General features: G+C 42.9%; 1 protein-coding gene across 1 annotated transcript in view; it reads left to right on the top strand.

The window, feature by feature from the left end:
- The window catches only part of LOC307186333 (uncharacterized protein), a gene marked incomplete at its 5' end in the record, with an annotated part of 54,124 nt that extends 36,026 nt beyond the window's left edge, over positions 1-18,098 (top strand). Inside the window, 11 exons of the mRNA XM_079921399.1 lie at positions 3,170-3,214; positions 3,785-3,831; positions 3,928-3,977; positions 4,251-4,468; positions 4,582-4,832; positions 7,166-7,300; positions 9,967-10,105; positions 11,403-11,456; positions 11,715-11,795; positions 14,602-14,874; positions 16,609-18,098. Of these exons, the coding sequence (XP_079777525.1) occupies positions 3,170-3,214; positions 3,785-3,831; positions 3,928-3,977; positions 4,251-4,468; positions 4,582-4,832; positions 7,166-7,300; positions 9,967-10,105; positions 11,403-11,456; positions 11,715-11,795; positions 14,602-14,874; positions 16,609-16,628 (1,313 nt within the window). The 3' untranslated portion in view covers positions 16,629-18,098. The remainder of the gene's footprint in view (positions 1-3,169; positions 3,215-3,784; positions 3,832-3,927; positions 3,978-4,250; positions 4,469-4,581; positions 4,833-7,165; positions 7,301-9,966; positions 10,106-11,402; positions 11,457-11,714; positions 11,796-14,601; positions 14,875-16,608) is intronic.
- Between the last annotated feature and the right edge of the window lie 1,629 nt (positions 18,099-19,727).

Below are 19,727 nucleotides of genomic sequence, written 5' to 3'. Positions count from 1 at the left end.
TGAGGGACTGGCTGAAATCTGCATTGTCGCCGCAGTGGCCTTGGCTTCCTTCCGAGGTGGTCGCCGCCCACAGTTTATCACAGAGTAAACTGTTTGCTGCTGAAAATGTTGTACATTTGTGGTTTAAAGTTTCTGACTTGCTCTTCTGGCTGTTTGTGAACAACTTGGGTATGAAACCACTGTAAAGACGTAGATTCTAAATATAAAATTTGGTTTTGATCTAAAGTTTTGTGAAAGACTTAGGAAAAAAATGTTGCATGACTAAGCTTATATTCTAACTGATTTTATTTTACTGCAGGATTTTTTTCCCCCCAGTTCTTAGAATATAATCTGCTTATGAACACAAATACTATAACATGGCAGTCAGAGGGCTCCTTTGTAATATTTTTAAATTAATGAAGTCTCTTCACTCAGAAGTCCTTCTGTCTTTAATCTAATTCTCTCTGCGGTTTCCCAGTGGAGAACCCATGAAGGTAATTGTAAGCTCCTTGCAATCACGTTATGTATTGATAAGAACCTGTAATTATTTCTGTATCACACTCGTGGAGTGGCTGTCACATTCTGATACCCATAAAGAAAGAATGTGTACCAGCCCTCCTACTTCCAATCCCCTTTATACATTATAAGGACTATTTCATCCTGCAAAATGCAGTCAGAAGTCTAGCCTCCAGTAGATTGGATTAGGGTAGAAATGAAGTCAGAAAGCTGTGTATTGGGATCCAGTCTTTGTTGTCCCTGGTTAATAATTGAGTAAATGGCCACAGGGACACAGAGTCCAGAGGCAGGGCCCTCAGGGTCCTGGAAGCCAGGCCTGGACCGGGTTCTCACCAGGGTGGCAACCAGGTGGAAGACATTTGAGTCAGAGAGGCTCGAGATAGGCTGATGTTTGGGTGGGAGGGCACGGTCAGTGCAGTCAGACAGGGCCTGTGTGGGTCAGGGAGCTGCTGGACCTGGCCCTTGGCCAAATTAGACTCCTGGATGTCTCTGGCACTGAAAGTGGGTGGGCTGAAGATGCTTGTCTCTGGAGCCCCGAGGCTATCCACCGGGTCCTGCCCTCCCCCAAGTTTATTCTCTTTGTTAAAAGACCTTTTATCCTCCACCCTGGGGGGAGAAATCAAAGAGACCCCCCCCACCCCATTCACCTCCATTCTCAGGTCAGGTGGAAGGACCTGGCAGGCTGCCCTGGGATGCTTACTTTTCTGTGGGCTGGCTGGTGATGCAGGCCCACCCATCATCCTCACGATCGGATATGCCTTCCACTCATAGGCATGAGCTCTGAGGTCACTTGTGTCGTGTGGATTAAAGAGAAGCTGTGGTTTATGTGTTGGAGAGAATTGCATCAATTTCTCTGCTTTGGCTGGGAGGACCTGGTGGAAGACTCAGTTTGCTGGGTGGTTAGGATTCTCTAACCTCTTTTCTTTTCTCTGCTCCCAAGGCAGATAGGTAGAAACAAAAACATGGGATGTGGATGAAATGCAGTGTAGATCAGCAGTCCCCAACCTTTTTGGCACCAGGGACCAGTTTCATGGAAGACGGTTTTTCCATGGACCCGGGTCAGGGGGGTGTGGATATGGCTCAGGCGGTAATGCAAGTGATGGGGACGGTGATGGGGAGCCCCAGAGGAAGCTTCACTCGCTCGCCCGCCACTCACCTCCTGCTGTGAGGCCTGGTTCCTATACCCGGGGATCCCGGGTATAGATGATAGCCGCTAAATAATTTAGAATTTTATGATGCTTTTTAGGATAGTGGCTGTGGAAATATGATTGAAGAATTTTGTGGTGCAGGACTTAGGTCAGTATTTAAGAACCTTTGGATCTATAGTATTCTGAGTCCAGAATTCTGAATACTTTTAGTCTCTAGTTTCTATTTCATCTTAATGCTGTTTCTTAAAGCTGGTTCTGTCTTGCAACTCCTGGTTCCTGTATAATGAATGCCCTGATAGCAAGCAGCTTGTGTGGCCAGGGCTGGAGAAGCATCCTGGGGAGAGTCCACACCTTCTGGGCGTTGGTGGTGGCCTAGGACCTTCCACATGTGGTGAAGATGCCTGTCTTACCCGTGGGCTCACCCTTCCAAAGCTTGTTCAGATCTTTAAACTATAAAACCAAGCATTCAACATATTAGGTCTTACCCCAAGTGAAGAGTTATTGTCTACTTTAGAATTCTTTAATTTTTTAATGAGTTCCACCCATTGCCCTAGCAAAATAATAGTTAATAACAGTTAGCTAGCGCTCACTGAGTGCTTGCCGAGTGCCAGGTGTAATACCTACCTGTAATTTTATTTTCTATCTTTCTGGGGGTGGTATTATGTTAATCCTCATTTAACAGATGAGGAGAGTAATGGACAGAGAGATTTAGTACATAACTAGAGTGCCCAAGCTCATGCAACTAGTGGCCAGTGTAGATAATAGGAAAATTCACCACTGTTCCCTTTCATAATACATTTTTGTATTCTGGAATTCTAGTCAATCAGAATGTGAGCACTTACTAGGCCCTGGGGTTACAGTCCTCATGAGGCTTACATTCTAGTGGGGAGAGAGACAGGAAGCAGAAACACTGAACTGTATAGTGTGCAAGGTGGCAGGCAGTGCCCTGAAGAAAATGAAGGGGGAAGAGAGGTGTCAGGCAGGCCCTGCTTTGGTCGGGGTGGGGGCATCAAGAAAGCCTCTCTGATAAGGCGACATTTGAACAGAGACTGCAAGGATGTAATGGAGTGAGCAGCGTGAATATTTGTTCTAGGAGACAGTAAGTGCAAAGGCCCTGAGGCAGGAGCGTACTTTGGTGTGGAGAGTGGCACGGAGTGACCGGAGGGCAGTAAGCGTGGGGAGGCTGATAGAAGCTGAAAGTAGTGGGGAGCCAATGGAAGGAGTCTACATGCTAAATCGGAGACGCTTCCAAGACAGTTCCAGTTTAAGTATGCCTAAAATCAGACGTCAACTCCTCTCTTACTTCCAAGCTTATCTCGAACTCTGTACTAGCCTGAAGGGCTGATGCCAGTCAAGCCCTACCTTGGGGATAATGACTCCAGCTTAGTTCCCGACTCCTGGCCACCGTGAAGGGCTCTTCACTGGGGGCCGCGGCTGTCCAGCCGAGACGCTGGCCTAGGTGAGGAGTAACTAGTGAAGAGCTCGTTCATGACCACCTGTGCCTCGGTCCCTTCTTGTCTCCACAGATGGGGAGCTAAGAGAATCTTCCACCGAGGAAGCGTCTAATCAGGGTAAGAGCAAGGCAGTGCCCTTGCCCTCTCGTTTTCTCTAATTCATCCCGTTCTCCCTGTGCATGTGGTGTGAGAGGAGGATTCTGAGAGAGCTGTTGCTTCTGTGCCAGAAGATCAGCTAAAGACTTAATGTGCCAAAACGGGGTGCATGGAAACTTAAGAGTCGCTTTCAAGCTTGTTTTCATGCCTTTAGACCTACAGCGGGACTCACAAGCATGATGCCTCATGTGGCACTGAATCCACTCGCGGAGATGTTGAATGTATGTTTAAAGCTCCTGTTGGTTGTGACGCTGGAGATGAGGGTTTGAGTGATTTACGCTGTGACTGACTTACGCCAATACATGTGTGACCATATCTTTTACAGTTGAAGAATGGGAGGGTAAAGAATTGCCCACAGATCATTTTAATTCAGGTGTGAACTGATGTTTTCCAAAACAGTCGCATTATTGCTGAGGGACCTGTACCTTTGAATTTTGTAATCTGGTCATATCTTATATATTTATTAAAATAATTACTGTCTGAAAATGCCGGTCACATTCCTATAAGCAAAACTTTTTCTCTGTCATTTAGAATTTAATGAAATCCAATCTCACTGTGAACACTGTAATGCTGAAAATGTAAGTATCTTTTAATTATGAAGGGATGATTCTTTAATTTGCTTTATTTAAGAAAACAGCATTTACTTATAGGTTATATATGTGCTTTTCCTCCAGAAACACAATGAACTAGTGACCCCCAGGCTCCTTTCCCGGGGACAGTTTTTGTAAGTAATTGTGAATGCAGAAGACATATCTTCAGTAATTTAACTTTCTACATAATTATAACCCCAAGTAGGGGAAACACAAAAAGCATAACTAACTTTACACAGTTTATGTAATTACTTGGATTGTTTTCTTTGATAATGGTGCTGCTTCAAAATGTTATAGCGTTCCCTTAGTGCTTTTGAGTGAAATTAAAAACAAAAAATGAATTGGAAAAAAATAATTTTCAGAGGTCTTCTCCTAACCAAACAGGTGTTCTTATCTATCCAATGCAGACTGAAGGTGGACACAGAGGGAACTTACCAGTGCATGGAGACTGGTCTGATATTTGAGGTTAACAGAAAAGTTGACATCAAGTATTGCGTCCTGTCCTGGAGCAAATACGCGGACCTGGTTGTGAAGCCCTGGGTTGTCGGTGGACCCTTGTTTGATGTTAAATGTGACCCAACCTGCCTTACCTCTATTCATTTTCCACATTCCCTCTGCTTGGGTCGTAAGTACTCGTTTGCTGAAAGTTTAGTTGGTGTGTGCGTGTGCACATGTGTGGGAGTATGTGTGCAACCCGTACAATACCTGGAATACTGATTCACCTTCATGTGTTAACAGACTGCGATGCCAACATGACGTTCAAAGTCTTACATGTTAAAAGTACTGGGGCCTCGTTAGAATATACTGTGGACCATTCTGCAACCCATGTCAAATGGCACGTGAGCTCTCTTTCTCCTGTGGGACCCGTTATTCAAAGCGAAGAAACAGTATTCCACCACGGGGCTGTGATCCTGTACAAAGCCATCGACCATAACCCGTCCTTGTCTTTTCGAGTGTACATAGCAACCAATAATGAGTCCTTCATCAAGGTAAATCAATGAAAGTGAATACTAAGTGTTGAATACTCTGTGTTCAGGCTTTACATGACATCTGGGTGTGTCCCGTCCCTGTTGATTTAAGCGTCACCCACAGCGGGTCTGATTTGGTGCTCGCCCACAGAGGTCATCAGGTCAGTGCCTAGGTGCGTGCCAGGTCCTCAGATCCATGGAGTACAGGTGTTTATACATGTAAACAGTGTCGTGAAGATAAGAGATAGGAAAATAGCGCTCCAGAGGTGGGGATGGCACAGACAGGCAGGCCTGGCCTTGGAGAGGGTTGCCTGGTGGGCAGCCTAGGCCATCTGTTCTCTACTCCTTGCTGCTCGACATGTGGTCTGGGGACCAGGGGACCAGGGGATATGGAGACCAGCAGTGGCTGGCTGACATTAGCAGGGAGTTCGTTAAAATGCAAAGTCTCAGCCCCACCCAGACCTGCAGACTCAGAGCCTGCACTGGTCCACATTCCCAGGTGATTGGGACGTTAGAGTTGGAGAAGCACCTGCTCTGGATACACTGGGGAGCCGTTTCAGGTCTTTGGGTCAAGTGTAGGGTGACTGAAGGTTTCTCCTTGGCCTAAAGCTCCGTCAGTAAGATGGATCTCTTAGGGTAACTCATTCCAGAGCAATTTTTTGGATAAAAATTGACCTTGGGTTCAACATTCTGGGTTTTGTAGCAGCAAATGTTCATGAAGCACTGGAGACTGGTCTGATATTTGAGGTTAACAGAAAAGTTGACATCAAGTATTGCGTAGCATGGCCTGAGGGGAGGGGTGTGGATATTCATAATGGAACCGGTTTTCCAGAACACAGAATAAGGCCATGATGTTTAGCCTATTTTCTGCACTGTAGCTATAACAGAGAATTGAATCTCCTTTCGTAGGCTGACTCACTGTCAATACAGTTATAACGACTTAGAGGCGGATGGAGCACTGAAATATAGCAGATAAAGCAGTGACTCAAAATTATACTTTCAGATTCAAAATTAGGGTTTAACAGAATTGGAAAAAAATAAGCATTAGAGCTATAATAAAGTGTACTAATTTATGAGTTATAATTTGAGTTATAGAATTTATATCAAACTACCTACTCCCAGTGGTTTTAGGTTGTAATATTTCCATGCTTTAAAATATTATACTGATTTAAATTAGCAATATGTATTAAAGTATAAAAACTTGATTAAGTAATAGGTTCTTAGTTTCCTCCTAAGCAAGTCGAATATGCTTCCTGTAGTCTCCTTAAAGATAATACTTTCCGTTGGGAAAATAGTCTTTAAAACGGTATAAAAATAATCACATCTAAAGTATAATTACTATAGCACAGGGCACTCTGCTCAGTGTTACGTGGCAGCCTGGATGGGAGGGAGTCTGAGGGAGAATGGATACATGTATATGTATGGCTGAGTCCCTTTGCTGTGCACCTGAAACTATCACAACATTGTTAATCGGCTATACTCCAATATAAAATAAAAAGTTAAAAAAATGTATAATTAGCATTAGATTTGGAATAAGTACTATTATTTGATGAACTTTATATTTTTTTAAAGTAAAATCAATTAATTAAAAGAGCGTTATTCCACACTTCCTGGGAAGCTGGGGTAGGGAGCTGATTGTATCAGCAAATGTAGAGAAGGATGCCACCAGAACAATGGGGAGTGTGGCATGCATAAGGCAGGATGTCCTTCCTGGCTGGTGTTTTATTTTTGCACCTTTCTTCTTGGGTTGATGTTTTTCCCACGTAGGAAAAGATTTCCTTGAACTCTGCCTCAGGAAGCCTAAATTTCATGTTCAGCTGTACAGCTGCTTTACCAAGGGAGCTTGGGCCAAAGGTTACATTAACCTCTTGGGGGCATTTACATTACATGTAAAGCCAGTGTCCCCTCTAGGGCCATGTCAAAGGGATAGTTGTGAAAATAAGGATGGAAACAAACTCCGAGTAGGCTGGAACCATGTACAGTAAAAGAGTTGCTTTCTGTTCAGACGATGGGCATGTAGTTAGTAATACAGATGTGTAATGCTAGTGCTAATTTAATTTTCTCAGATTCTTCAGAAGCAGATTTTTTGGTGCCACACAGGGTATAAGTGTTGCTTTTGGCTGTAGTGCTTTCGCAGGAAGATGTTTGGCGATCTGGGTGCCGGAAGTGCAGATCACAGGCGACTCAGCCTCTGTGGCTTTTTTCCCTTGTGAGCACTGTGAAAGCTACTCTCCCGCTGTCGTTCTGTAGGAGGAAGTGAAGATAATGCAGCTGGCACATGCACAGCCTGGCTCTTAGGTCTCTGACAGTTGTTGCTGATGGATTTCGAAACCAAAACCTATTTCCTCCTTCAGGATATTTCCAAGTCTGTAAAGCACTCCTCTAAGAAATTCATGAAAATCGACAAGCCTCCCGTTTGCCAGAAGTTGTTGCAGAATGGGAAGAAGTACAGGCTGATCAGTGATCCAGAAGCTGAAATCACCCCCGAGGTAGGTATTTTAAAAACCACCTTGGAGTAGTAGCAAGGATGTATATTTCTTAGATATGGTGTTTTGAAGAGATTCAAAATAATGCATTTTGTTTTCCTTTTTTATTTCCCAGTTTCTAAGAAGGCAGTTGTTTTGCTAAACTTGTTGTTTATTCCAAAAATGCAGTTGAATTTCAGGATTTGTCTGCAGTCATTGGAAAAATAGACTATCCAATCTCTTTCCCTTTAAAAAGGTTTTAAATGTTCTTGCATTTTTAAATTAAATTCTTCAAACAATGTTAGCAAGGGATATTGGGCTTTTCTTACTGGAAGGCATTTGAAAAATAGTTATGAGGACAAATTGTTGTTAGATTTGAACTATTCACTGTACACACAATGACATTTGTAAGTGATCTTGGTTTCTCGGAAATGACTTAGTTTATTTTTAAAACTTATTTTCATTATGTACTCTGAGCATATGCCACAGCTTCTCTAGTCTGCATGTCTGCATGGAAATTCCTTTTGTACACCTCCTTTTGTTTGTCTGTTTTACAGTTTATGAGAAGTTGAAAACATGTTTTGATTCCATTAAATTAAAATGTGAGCCAAGAGAGCTAATGGCAGTGGTCCATGTTGTACTGTTTTATTATATTATTAGGGGCCTCGTGCCCTGTAGAAGCAGTCAGGTTGGTCAGACAGTCTTCTATAACCTTCCTTCCTTTCCAGTTTCAAAGCGTCTCTCCACACCCTTTGAACCATTTGAGCCTTACAACAACATGGCTGAGGAAACTAATGTGCAAAGCAGGTGGGCGATCTGCACACACCTGGGCAGTGGAGGGCTCGCCCAGGGCCCCGACTGCCCTTGGCCTCTCAAGCCACTGTCCCCACACTGGGATCTGAGAGGCTGATTCTCAGCCTTTCTAAGCTGATCAGGCCCTGGCAGATGGTACATCAGAACAATCACGAGAAGCAAACGGCAACCTTGTCTGGGAAGTGGAATTAAATTAGAAGGGTGTGCTTAGAGCAGTGATTCTTGGCCTTTGCTGCATAGTGAAATTCCCTGAGGAGCTTTAAAAACATTCCGTGGCCTGGGTCCCACCTCCAGAGATGCTGACTTAATTGGTCTGGGAATGGCCTGGGCATTGGGCTTATTAAAGCTCCCAAGGTGACTATAATGTGCTGCCACGCTTAAGAACCACTAGGAGAGGGAATAATACATGTTGAATGGATGGACGTGCCCAGCAAGACACTGAGGGGGTCCCAGGAGTTCATTCTTACAAAAGATGTTGATAGCTGGAGGGCTTTAAATAGTCTACGTTCTGTTAACCACATTTCTGGCCAATAAAATGGGGATAATCTCCCAGGATTGCTGTAAGGATCATACCAAGTAATGGTTTGGAAGCATTCTGAAAGTTATCAAACTGTGTAAATATAAGGTGTTCTTATTAGTTTTAGACGGTTAATGATTTGCTTAACTGACATTGATCAGAAGTGCCTATTACCAGTCAGCTTGAGATAAGAGCTAAGAATTAAAAAACAAATAAGTCACAGTCTTTTCCCTCAAAGTGAGAGAAATACTCCATTCATGAAAAGAAATAATTTTAACATAATGTGTTACTATAGAGATGGGTACGAAGTGCAGTGGGTCTCCAGGAATGCTTTTCACATGGGTGATGTTTGTTCTGGGTTTGAAGGGTGAGGGATTCCCCGGAAGAGATGAGCTTTCCGAAGCTCTCCCGGAAGAGGGGCCGCTGGTGTCTAAGTGAGGGGGCGGGGATGTGCAGTTGGGCTGGAGGCCCCAGGATAGTTCTGGAGAAGCTGAACGTGGAGGGATTTAGGAGGAGTAGGGTCAGGAGAGGGCGCTGTCTCAGCTTTGTAGGCCCTGGTGACTGACCCTTAGAAGGTTGTGAAGATAATACTAGTGACTTGGAACGGAAAGGGTGGGGGACAGGTTAAGACCATTGGTTTGTGATGGTGATGCCCAGGGCAGGTCACTGATAGTTTTTAAAAGATGTATTTCTCCCGCCAGCCTTGCTAGCCAGCCTGGAGAGCAGCAGAGGAGGTGGAAGGCAGGAGGCAGTCTGTGTAGTGGTTAAGAGCTCACACTCTGGAGTCACGAGGTGTGGATTCAAATTCCAGTTCCGCCACTTCCTAGGTGTGGACCTGGGCAAGTTCATACGCTTCTCTGGGATTCTTTATCCGTAAAATAGCGATACGAGGATTTGTTGGGGGACGGCGGTGTTCAATGAGGACACGTGGACAAAACACTGCACGTAGTTCTATAAACGCGGAATCAACTGCAGATTGGAGAACGATCTAGGAAAAAGATGGTGAGGAGTTTAAAAGCACCTAGGATAGGGTGGCTGATGGGTGAGCACAGGTGCCATTTGGGAAAGATGAAACGTTGAAATCAGGAAAGGCTGAAAAGTTACACTTTAGAAAACTAGGGCCACGGGACTAGAAGCTTCAATGAGATAGAAAAGCATTTTGGAGTAAGAGTAAGGAGGGATTAGAAGCAGGAGAGTGAGAGGATGTATGATTAAGGAGTGGGATTTCCAAGGTCAAAATTTCAGTGAGCATTCAAGCACTAACCCTTCTCATTGCCATTATTCCTTATCTGACATCTTATGTTGTTAATTAATGCAACTTTTAAATTTCAGAAAATCACGTTTGTTTGTTTTTTTAAAGGAAATTGAATTTGTGGATGGTTCACTTTTAAAATTGAAAAGTTATAGTGAAGTGTATTTGGAGCAACCAGTGGAGTTTAAATTACTTTTGGTTGAAATGGATTCCGAGGAAATTGTATGGAAAGCAAAACTGAGAGAGTGTGAGTGTTTTGTATCTTGAATTAAAACTCTGTTTGGGGGTTGAGGCGGGGCAGGTGGCCTGGGTGGAAAAGCAAATAGAGTAGTTGTCTGTCCCATCACTGTAATATTAAAACGTTCGATTAAGAGAAACAGAGGCCCCAGCTCCTGGGCAGAAGTGCCGGCTCTCCTTCTCAGGCACCCACCGTCCAAATCCCCAGAGTCCGTGGGTGCACAGAGTCCATATTTGCTCTCATGTCTTTATACTCCAGAAACGAAACCCAGTCTAATCAGTTTGGAATTCTGTGCTAGTTTAAGCAGGAAGCTTTTCTATAGGTGTGACTCCTGTTCTCAATATTATACCCTTAAGTTAGCCAGTTTGAAACAGGCCCTTTTATCCAAACTACAGTTACTTAGCTGGGAAGAGTCCTAGTTGGGACTGTGTATTGGGGATTGTAGTATTTTTGCTCGGTATTCATTAATATGCTCAAATAAATGAACCTGAAAGATGTTACTTTTTAACCACAGCAAATGCCACAAGAATAAAGGTATTTAACGTGTAGCAGCCTGAATGACAGATGTTCTTCTAGACTAAGCCTCTTGGCAATTTTAAAGGCCACTTTTTAAGACTTCTTTTTTTAAACTTACTTAATAATATTCTGTATTGTAAGATGGTTCTGGTCTCCATTATTTTGGCGGCCTAAGCTAACAATGAACTGAAATTGCCCATCACTATTAGACATCTTCACTAAAGGAACCTGCGGAAGGCCTGCCTGACGCGTAGGCATCGGTTAGAGCAGGGGCTGAATTTCACATGGGGCAGGTGGTGTCGAATCACAGGTGAAGTGTCTAGAAAGAACCCCTCAAGTACAGAATGATAATACGTATATGAGATTCTTTTACGTGGAGTACATACAAATACACTTAAAATTGAACGATGTTTATTTTTATGGCTTCCGTCTCCATATGGCACATGATGCCACTGTTCTATTTACGGTAGTTGTAGATTTAAAGAAATACGGAGCGAATGACATTTCACCTGGCAGATGGGTATGGCAGATATCACGACAGTGGTGTGCGGATGACTGAAGCCTGGGAAACACTTGTCCCGCAAGACGTGTCGGAAGGAGTACTTGTTATTTATCTCAAGAGTTCAAGCCCAGTGCATTTGCATACATACTAAGTTAAAACCCCAAACTCATATTTGAACTTGAGAGAGGTTGCCGAGACCCTGGGGTTTCAGGTGCTTTCATAAATCGATTGCTTTACTTCCAGTTTCAAAACCATTTTTTCCAATTGCTGCTTATTGTAATTTAACAGGTGACTGGGTTCAGCATGATCAGAACCCGAACATTTCGAAAAGCAGCACAAGTGGTAAGTGCTCGTCAGTGGACGTTAAACTCGTCTATACCTTCCATCCACTAGAATTTTAATTCTGCTGTGCAAATACGGTAACGTTAAGGATCTGTTCAGTGTTCCATAACTCTTAATCATCGGAACGACCTTTGAATCCATTTTCAATTTGTTTCTATCTCAATGATGATTTCTTTAAAAAGAACTCTAGTTTGAAGATGGGTAGGTAATAAGGACCCTAAGGGAAAGCCAATGTTTTGTTGTTGTTGTTTTTTAAAGGTAATAGGCGGCGAAAGATGAGTAGCAGCTTACCCGATGAGGTGGTCTATGATAAAAGAATGAAGCAGATTGGCACTTCAGGTTTGTAAAAACGTCATCCGTGGCTATGAGTCATTTTCCCTCGTCTCCCCCATTGACTTCCATGCAACACATGTGCTTTTTGGGTCAGTCCTCCTGGAGCCACCTCCTAGGTGTGCGTGCCCTCCCAGATGCTTTCCCCCTGTGTCCCAGCTCCTTAGGGCTGGACAAGGGTCCTTCTTGGTCTGCCCCAGCTTACTTTTCCAGCTTGACTGCGCACTCCTCCCCTTCCCTCGGTGAAAGTAGAATGGAGGGCCAGGGGAAGCTCCTGCAGCCCGTAGGGACAGGGGCCGTGGCCTGTCCGTCTGTGCATTTTCCCATAACGCTGAGCCTGCAGCCTTTTATGTAGAAGACAGTGAATATTCATTGAAGGAGTAAATAGTGAATGTCCATGTGTGCACTCACTGGCCTCAAAGTTATTAGCTACTTTTGGGGGAAGGAGCCGCCAGCTCAGTTATTGGAGACGAAGGTCAACTTAATTTCTTCCAATTAAATGGCAGAGACCAAGGCTTGATAGTTGTGAAAATACAGTAGAGATTTAAACATTTAAAAACAATACTCCAAGGAGCCAGAAGATGGAGTATGTACCTCAAAATTCAAGTCCAGCCAGAATTCACAAATTTAAGTGAAAATACCCAGACTCCAATTATATGAGACAAGATCTCAAGGCTTTGGGGGCCTCATGTAACTCCCCAGATTAACCCTTTCATCAAAATACCTTTTATTCTACCACTGTAAGAAGGTACGAATCTCTAAAAGCAGATAAACTCTGTAAAGATTAAAATAAGCTATTTTTCACATGCTAGAGCAGGAGGTTGTGAGGATGACATATGTCTGATTTTACTGTATGTCACTAGAGAAAAGTTTATTGTTTCTATTTAATGAACATCAAAATGAGGCTCTGGAGTTATTTTAAAAACTAACCAAATTGGGATACAATATTTTTCCAGTTTTATCGAGATATAATTGACAAAATTGTGTATACTTAAAGTGCACAATGGGATGTTTTGATGTATGCATATATTGTGAAATATTTACCAATCAAGTTAATTAGCACATCTATCATCTCACATAGCCTTTTTTTTTTTTTTTTTGGTGGTAGTGAGAATGCATAAGACCTACTCTCTTAGCAAATTTCAAGTGTACAGCACAGTATTAATTAACTATAGTCACCATGCTGTGTATTAGATCCTCAGAACTTACTCATTTATAACTGAATGGGAAACAATTTTATATTAAATTGATATATAGGGAAAGTTTTTTTCTTGCAATTATTTGGCTATTTAAAATTAGCTCCAACAGCAAGTAACTAGAAATAGAATTAAAATGATCAAATACTACCTAGAAATTAAGATTTCCAACCTTTTTAGAGATGACAATGTAGTAGCAAATAAATTAATAAGATTTACTTTTTTAAAAAAATTTTTTATTTTGTATTGGAGTACAGCCAATGAACAATGTTGTGATAGTTTCAGGTGCACAGCAGAGGGGCTCAGCCATACATATACATGTATCCGTTCTCCCCCAAACTCCCCTCCCATTCAGGCTGCCACATAACATTTTGGGGGCTTTGGGGATGGTCCTGAGAACTTACTTTTTTGACAGATCCCATGTATCAGGAGACCACTATGGGGCAGGGGCCATCCTTCAGAACCCATTCTTCAGTCTAGAACGTTAGAGAGGAAACTGAAGTGCGTTAGGGCCCAATACAAACGTTAGGTTCACTTTAACAGATTGGCTGTAGATGAGTGAAAGCGTCACGGTCCTGGAGGAGGGGCAGGAAGGATTCTTCCTCCCTCTTATTCCTTTCTGATGTCACCTCCAGTGTTTGTAAGGCCGTGAGGATCCTTAACCGAGACTCCGTACCCCATGAGTTTTGCTGCACCGTAGCTCAACCAGCTGAAAAGTGGGAATGTAGAAAATCCACCTTACTGCTAGGGCTGATATTTTTTATGGGGCCAGTGGTTTCCACTGGCAAACATATACCCTTCCAAGATTATGACACTGTTTCTTAGTGAGCAACAGATATTACAGATACCGTCCCCTGGCTTTTCTGTGGAATGTGCTCTTTCCCCTAATGCCAGGAGATGGTGGAATGGAGACTGCAATTCATATCTCTTGCTGTTCTCTTTATTGACCGCTAAAGGTAGCATTTTGTATGTGGTGTTAACACTTAGATGAAGTTGCAGAGCTGGGCAAGGGCAAAAGCTGTATATGTTTCTTTTTGAGCCACATAAATTATTTTTGGTGCCCGATTTGTTTTTTTTTTTTACTCCAACCTAATTTGTGCTGCTTTATAAAACAATTTCATTCCCTGAATTATTGAATTATCATGTGAGCATTATACCCCAGTTTAATGTTGTATGAAATTGTTTCCTTTGGTCCTTAAAATAGTTGGGAAAGCAGGGATTTTTTTTGACACTTAAATATATATATATATATATATATATATTTTTTTTTTTTTTTTTTTTTTTTTCCTGTATGCGGGCCTCTCACTGTTGTGGCCTCTCCCGTTGTGGAGCACAGGCTCCGGACGCGCAGGCTCAGCAGCCATGGCTCACGTGCCCAGCCGTTCCGCGGCACATGGGATCTTCCCGGACCGGGGCACGAACCCGTGTCCCCTGCTTCGGCAGGCAGACTCTCAACCACTGCACCACCAGGGAAGCCCGACACTTAAATATATTTTAAAAGCAGTTATTAAAGTTTCGAATCATGGTTTCTTTTTTTATATAAAGAGAATACGTTTTCATTGTAAATGGCTATAAATGAAGTGTTTAGAGGAACAACTGAATTCTTCATGTGCTTTTAGATGGAGTGAAGACTAAAACCTTGTTAACAGACACTCAGTTGATTAACCTTGCTGAGAAGTTGGGGAAGGAGTGGGTAAAGATTGCCATTGCCAACCTGAAGCTGAAGATTAGCGACATTGATGCTATCCTGGAGAAGAAAGAAGATGTCACGATCAATAAGTTTAGGATGCTGAAGAAGTGGCAAGAAAAGGAGCAGAGCAATGCCACAGCTCAGAATTTATGGAACTGCTTGAAAAACATCAATTCAGTTGAAGTCCAAGATGTGCTGAAAGGTAAGCAGGAAGTTATCTTAGTCATTTACTTGAAATCAAGCTGTGTCTTTGCAAATAGCAACTTTCTATTATAGAATGTGTTGCTTGTGTATTTATAAGCTCGGGTTTAGAGAACTGTGCAAATGCTGTAGCAGTCAGCATGTGGGCTGCCATAAACTAAGTAAAGGTGACTTGTGTATGCAGTCAGAGGAAGCGTTCAAATCCCATCTCAAGTGCTGGCTAGGTTTGTGACTAGGCAAAAAACATTTTTTTTTATTGAAGTATAGTTGATATATAATATTATATGTCACAGGTGTGCAATATAGTGATTCACAGATTTTACAGGTTATACTCCATTTGTAGTTATAAACTACTGGCTGTATTCCCTGTGTTGTATGATATATCCATGACTAAGCAAATTCCTTACCTGACTTTAAACCTCTCTGTTCCCATCTGTCAAATGGATGCAAAACCCCAGTGTCCTGGGTCTGGTGTGATAACGAAAAGAGGTACTGCTTGTAAAGCTCCAGGCAGGTAGTGAGGCTCAGGCAGGGACCTGACTGGTAGCATTCATTGATCCTTCTAGGCCTTCTGTGGTGCTGAAGCAGTGCTCCAGGAGGCCACTGTGTGGCACTAGTCAACCTCCAGCAGCAAAGAAGGGAAGGGAAAGAGCAGAACCCAAGAGAGAGCTAAAGGGAGTTGTTTCTGGTCTCAATCCAGAAAACCACAGGGTTCCTTCCTTTGTTTTAAGCGCTTCTTTTTTTGTGGCTTGACTTACTTATTAGCACATTGTTAGAATCAAGGTCAAACCAATTCACAGCTTTGATTATTATATATTGTTACCATGATTAACAAATGTGGTGTTCCTTCTCAGAAGCCTCAGCAAATCAGAGAGAGGTTTTTATTTGGAATTCTATTTGGACTTTTTATTCCTTAAAGAATGTAAAATGTGTCAGCTCCCCAGAAGCTTATATGAAAAGTAAAAGTCTGGGGCGGCCAACTCTCAGGATGCTGTCAGGTGTGGTGGGCAAGCTTTCTGAACTCCCCCACCATTGTTTGGATGCAAAAGCTGCAAGCAGATAGAAGAGCCAGTTTTTCAGTATCAAATTTTTCATTCTTTTTCTTGGGTATGTTGAAATTATGTAAGTCACTGAGGCCCACATGTGGAAATCTACTTGTTTGCATTTAGGCACTTCTGCCTCTTGACGGTCTGGCCTCTGTGCCGTGATAAGGAAATAATCACAGCCTCTTCCATCAAAGGAAGGCTTGGAACTCTGACTATCTCACAAATCCTGTAGAATGGGTTGTTATTTTTTGTTTTCTTTTTCTCTGCTGTTGACCTCACTAGATGCTTGACTTGCTGACAAGGGTTTGTGACATATTTTAGCAGTGAAGGGGATCGTAAAAGCTTCTTAGTCCATTCCCCTCGTTAAATAGGAGAAAAATCTTCTGTGAGTTAAAAACAAACAAACAAAAAGCCAGAGATTTACCAGTGTTTTATGCCCTCATGTAGCCAAAATGTCTGGCTAATTGGCTGAATTTTGTTTTTTTATCGGGACGTTTTAGTATCTTGTAACTACAACCTTAAAAAATTGTACTGGTTTATCTTCAGCTCAGGAAAACCCAGCCACGCCCAGGAATTCTTTTTTGAAATGGACAAGTGACTTTCTTTAAAAGCATGTGCCCTTCCCCCCCCCCCCCCCCCCCCCCACCCCGCAACAATGAATCTCTGAATTCATTTCTCTATTTTGTTAGGTTTCTTACAGGAAACGTGAAGTTTGGAAGATGAGCTGAAAAAGGAAGCTTCAGGAACTTTTACCTGCAAAGACCCTCGCCTGGTAATTGGGTGTGGACTCCGGAATCTAGAGCTGCACAGCCTGTGGAAGCAGCTCCTTTCACAGGCTGCCCACAGCTCACATTATTCAGGGGCAAAGGGAATGAAAGATTTGGAAACCCTGAGGAAGAAAAAAACCTCTGCAATATCAAGTTTTTTTTTTTTTTTTTTTTTTGTACCTCCCACTCACACCTTCCCACCCGCTTCCCCACCCAAACAAATACACTTGCAAAGGGTGCTTAAAATGACGCAATGCAGTCAGGTGAGAAGTGCGATAGTTTTCCTTTTGGAGTCTGTGAACTATGAAATATATATCAAGTGTTTGAAACATTTTTAGCAGTTAAGTGTTGGAGTACTTAAATGGCACAATTTCGTTTAGCTTTTTTCCTAATGACATTAATAATAAAGAGAGGTTCCTGTTCCTTTAGCTCCCACGCAGTCAGACACTTATGTGCCTCCAGGTACAATATGTCTTTTTATGTGGGGTGTGATTTCCACGTCTCACATTACTAACCAGTCTGGCTAGTGGTCTGTTAAAGCATTAAACCAATCATGTTACCTGGTCCTAGGGTGATTAGAAAGGAATGTAATCCTCTCCCCATCAGTGTTGGTGCAAACCCTCAGAGGTGATTGCCTCATCTCACTGCGCAAGTTCAGCTGGGTCCATCTTCAGAGTCCCTGCAGGTTCATCAACCTTCTGAAATCACCAGGCCAAACACTACATTTCTTGACTTTGGCCCCTGGGTCATTTACTTTGGGGAGGGTTGGCGGGTGGGGAGCACAGGAATGCCACTCAGAAATAGCCTTAGCCAGGACCAAGGGAAAACTGTCATCTCTTCTCAAAGAGGACTTGCCCCAGGGAATCATGGGCCATATTGGCTCTTGTTAATGGGTGAAATCTTTTTTTTTTTTTTTTTGGTATGTATAGAGACTGTCACTCTCCCAGAATTATGCATGTGGTGATTAACATTTTGGATATGTTAACTTATTTGAAGAAACTATAAATTACTATTAGTCTCCTGAAGACATTAGCTGGAGAGTAAAATTCAATCTCAATGAATTAGAGAAACACACTTTAACTATAGCTTTGCCTGTGAAGAACAAATTGACTTTATAGGAAAGAACGTATTTCTAACGGTCAGGGATTCTGTGGAATTCAAATCAATGTCACTTTATGAGTTTTTTTTTAAATTGTTCTATATATTATAGGAAACACATGGAGTTTTAACCTTCAGAAGTGTAAAATACTTAAAGGACTTGAATGTTTTAAACGTTTATTATTTTTTATAAGTTGTTTTCCAAAGAAAAGCATAATTTCAGAAGTGCTTTGTATATAAGCTGCTTTCCTAACAATTTCCAACCTTTTTCCTACTATGGATAAAGGGAAGAACAATAAATCTGCATTTGTACAGTGCTAATATGTCTTCTTTGTATTATTATTTACTGACACATTACTTTTTTTTTTTTTTTTTTTTTTTTTTTTGGCGGTACGCGGGCGTCTCACTGTTGTGGCCTCTCCCATTGCGGAGCACAGGCTCCGGACGCGCAGGCTCAGTGGCCATGGCTCACAGGCCAACCGCTCCGCGGCATGTGGAGTCCTCCCAGACCAGGGCACGAACCCGTGTCCCCTGCATCGGCAGGCAGACTCTCAACCACTGCACCACCAGGGAAGCCCGACACATTACTTTTTAAAGCATCATATTCCTTGGTTACTATTATCTTGGCTGTTTGGGCGTTAGTTGGTTTTGCTCCCAGCCCCAGTTCTTGGACTGAGGCCGAGTGAGTGTAAGCCAGGGTAAACTAACCCAAGAGTTTGCACAGATTCAGGAGAACCTGCACATCCCCTAACCCTTCTCACTCCAGGAATGACTTAGAGTGTGTCTCCCTGCCGCCCCGTGGATGGGGAGGTATGTTTTTATGTAAAACCAGGCGGATTCATAATTAGTTCCTTACTTGTGCATCTCTGTTAACAGGATTTTTCTGCATATTGGGGGCACGTATTGTTATTTTTTTGGATTGCTTTAGGGGACAACCTTTCTTCCCTGCTTCATCATGTGGAAGTGTGTTTCCACTCCATTTTCTAAAGAGGCCAGTGTATTTGCTGATATTTAAGAGTGCTCTCACGAGGACAGTGGTTTTCAGCGGTTGGCCCAGCCTGTTGCGGTTGCTGGAAGTCCTTCTTGGGTTGAAGCAGCGCACCGTTTGCTGAAGGTGGGGATTCCAGACTGCTGGGGAATGCATCTTTTCCAGCCCACATTCCAGGGCTTGAGCATTTCTGTTAATGGCTCTGTGGCTGCTGATACTAAAACAGAGGCCCTGGGGTTGAATTCTGAGTGCAGAGTTCTGAAGTTCTTCCTGCTTTTGTAACTGGGACTTCCCAGCCTTGAGCCTCCAGAGGATTTAAGATCCAATTTATTCCAATCGTGATGTAAATTTCCAGTTAAACACCCTGTAGTTAGGCTGCTATCTTTATTCTGCAGAAGTACATTCTTGCCGTCTGCTGTAACCTTTGGCACGAGTTTCATTTTTAGAAGGGGGTCTGATCTATGCATTTATAGCAGTGTTTTATTTTCAAGCAAGTTGAGAAATCTAAAAGATGGTTTTGTGACTTATAAAAACTGAACTGCGGGGAGGGGCTTGGCTGAGTTCTGTTCTTTCTTTAGCTGTAGGAGCCTTTTGTGAAAGGAAATCTCACCTGGAACCTGCATTGGTAAAGCGTTCAGAAGTGGAGCTGCTCTGCTGGGGGGTTTCTGGGGGCTGATGAGGGGTCATCGAGGCACGCTGCTGGACCCCTGACCCACTCGTGTCGGGGGCAGCGTGGGAACCAGCTGATAAGATGACTGCTTGGGTCTCTGGGAGCTGTCGTCCAGGAGTTTGTATCTACGATGTCTGCAACGGGAAGGTGACGGATGTTTGGGCGGTACCTTGCTCCTGAAGGGATCGCATAATGCCAAACCATAGACATGTAAATTATTTAAGTCAACAGGCTTGTGGAGACCTTCCAGCCTTCCTTTCCCTCTGCAATGATGACAGCAGGTGA

Source organism: Stenella coeruleoalba, assembly GCF_951394435.1.
Source record: "Stenella coeruleoalba genome assembly, chromosome: 5".
NCBI lineage: Eukaryota > Metazoa > Chordata > Mammalia > Artiodactyla > Delphinidae > Stenella > Stenella coeruleoalba.
Note: the sequence above shows the minus strand (reverse complement) of the source record. Positions and strands in the feature narration are given on the sequence as shown.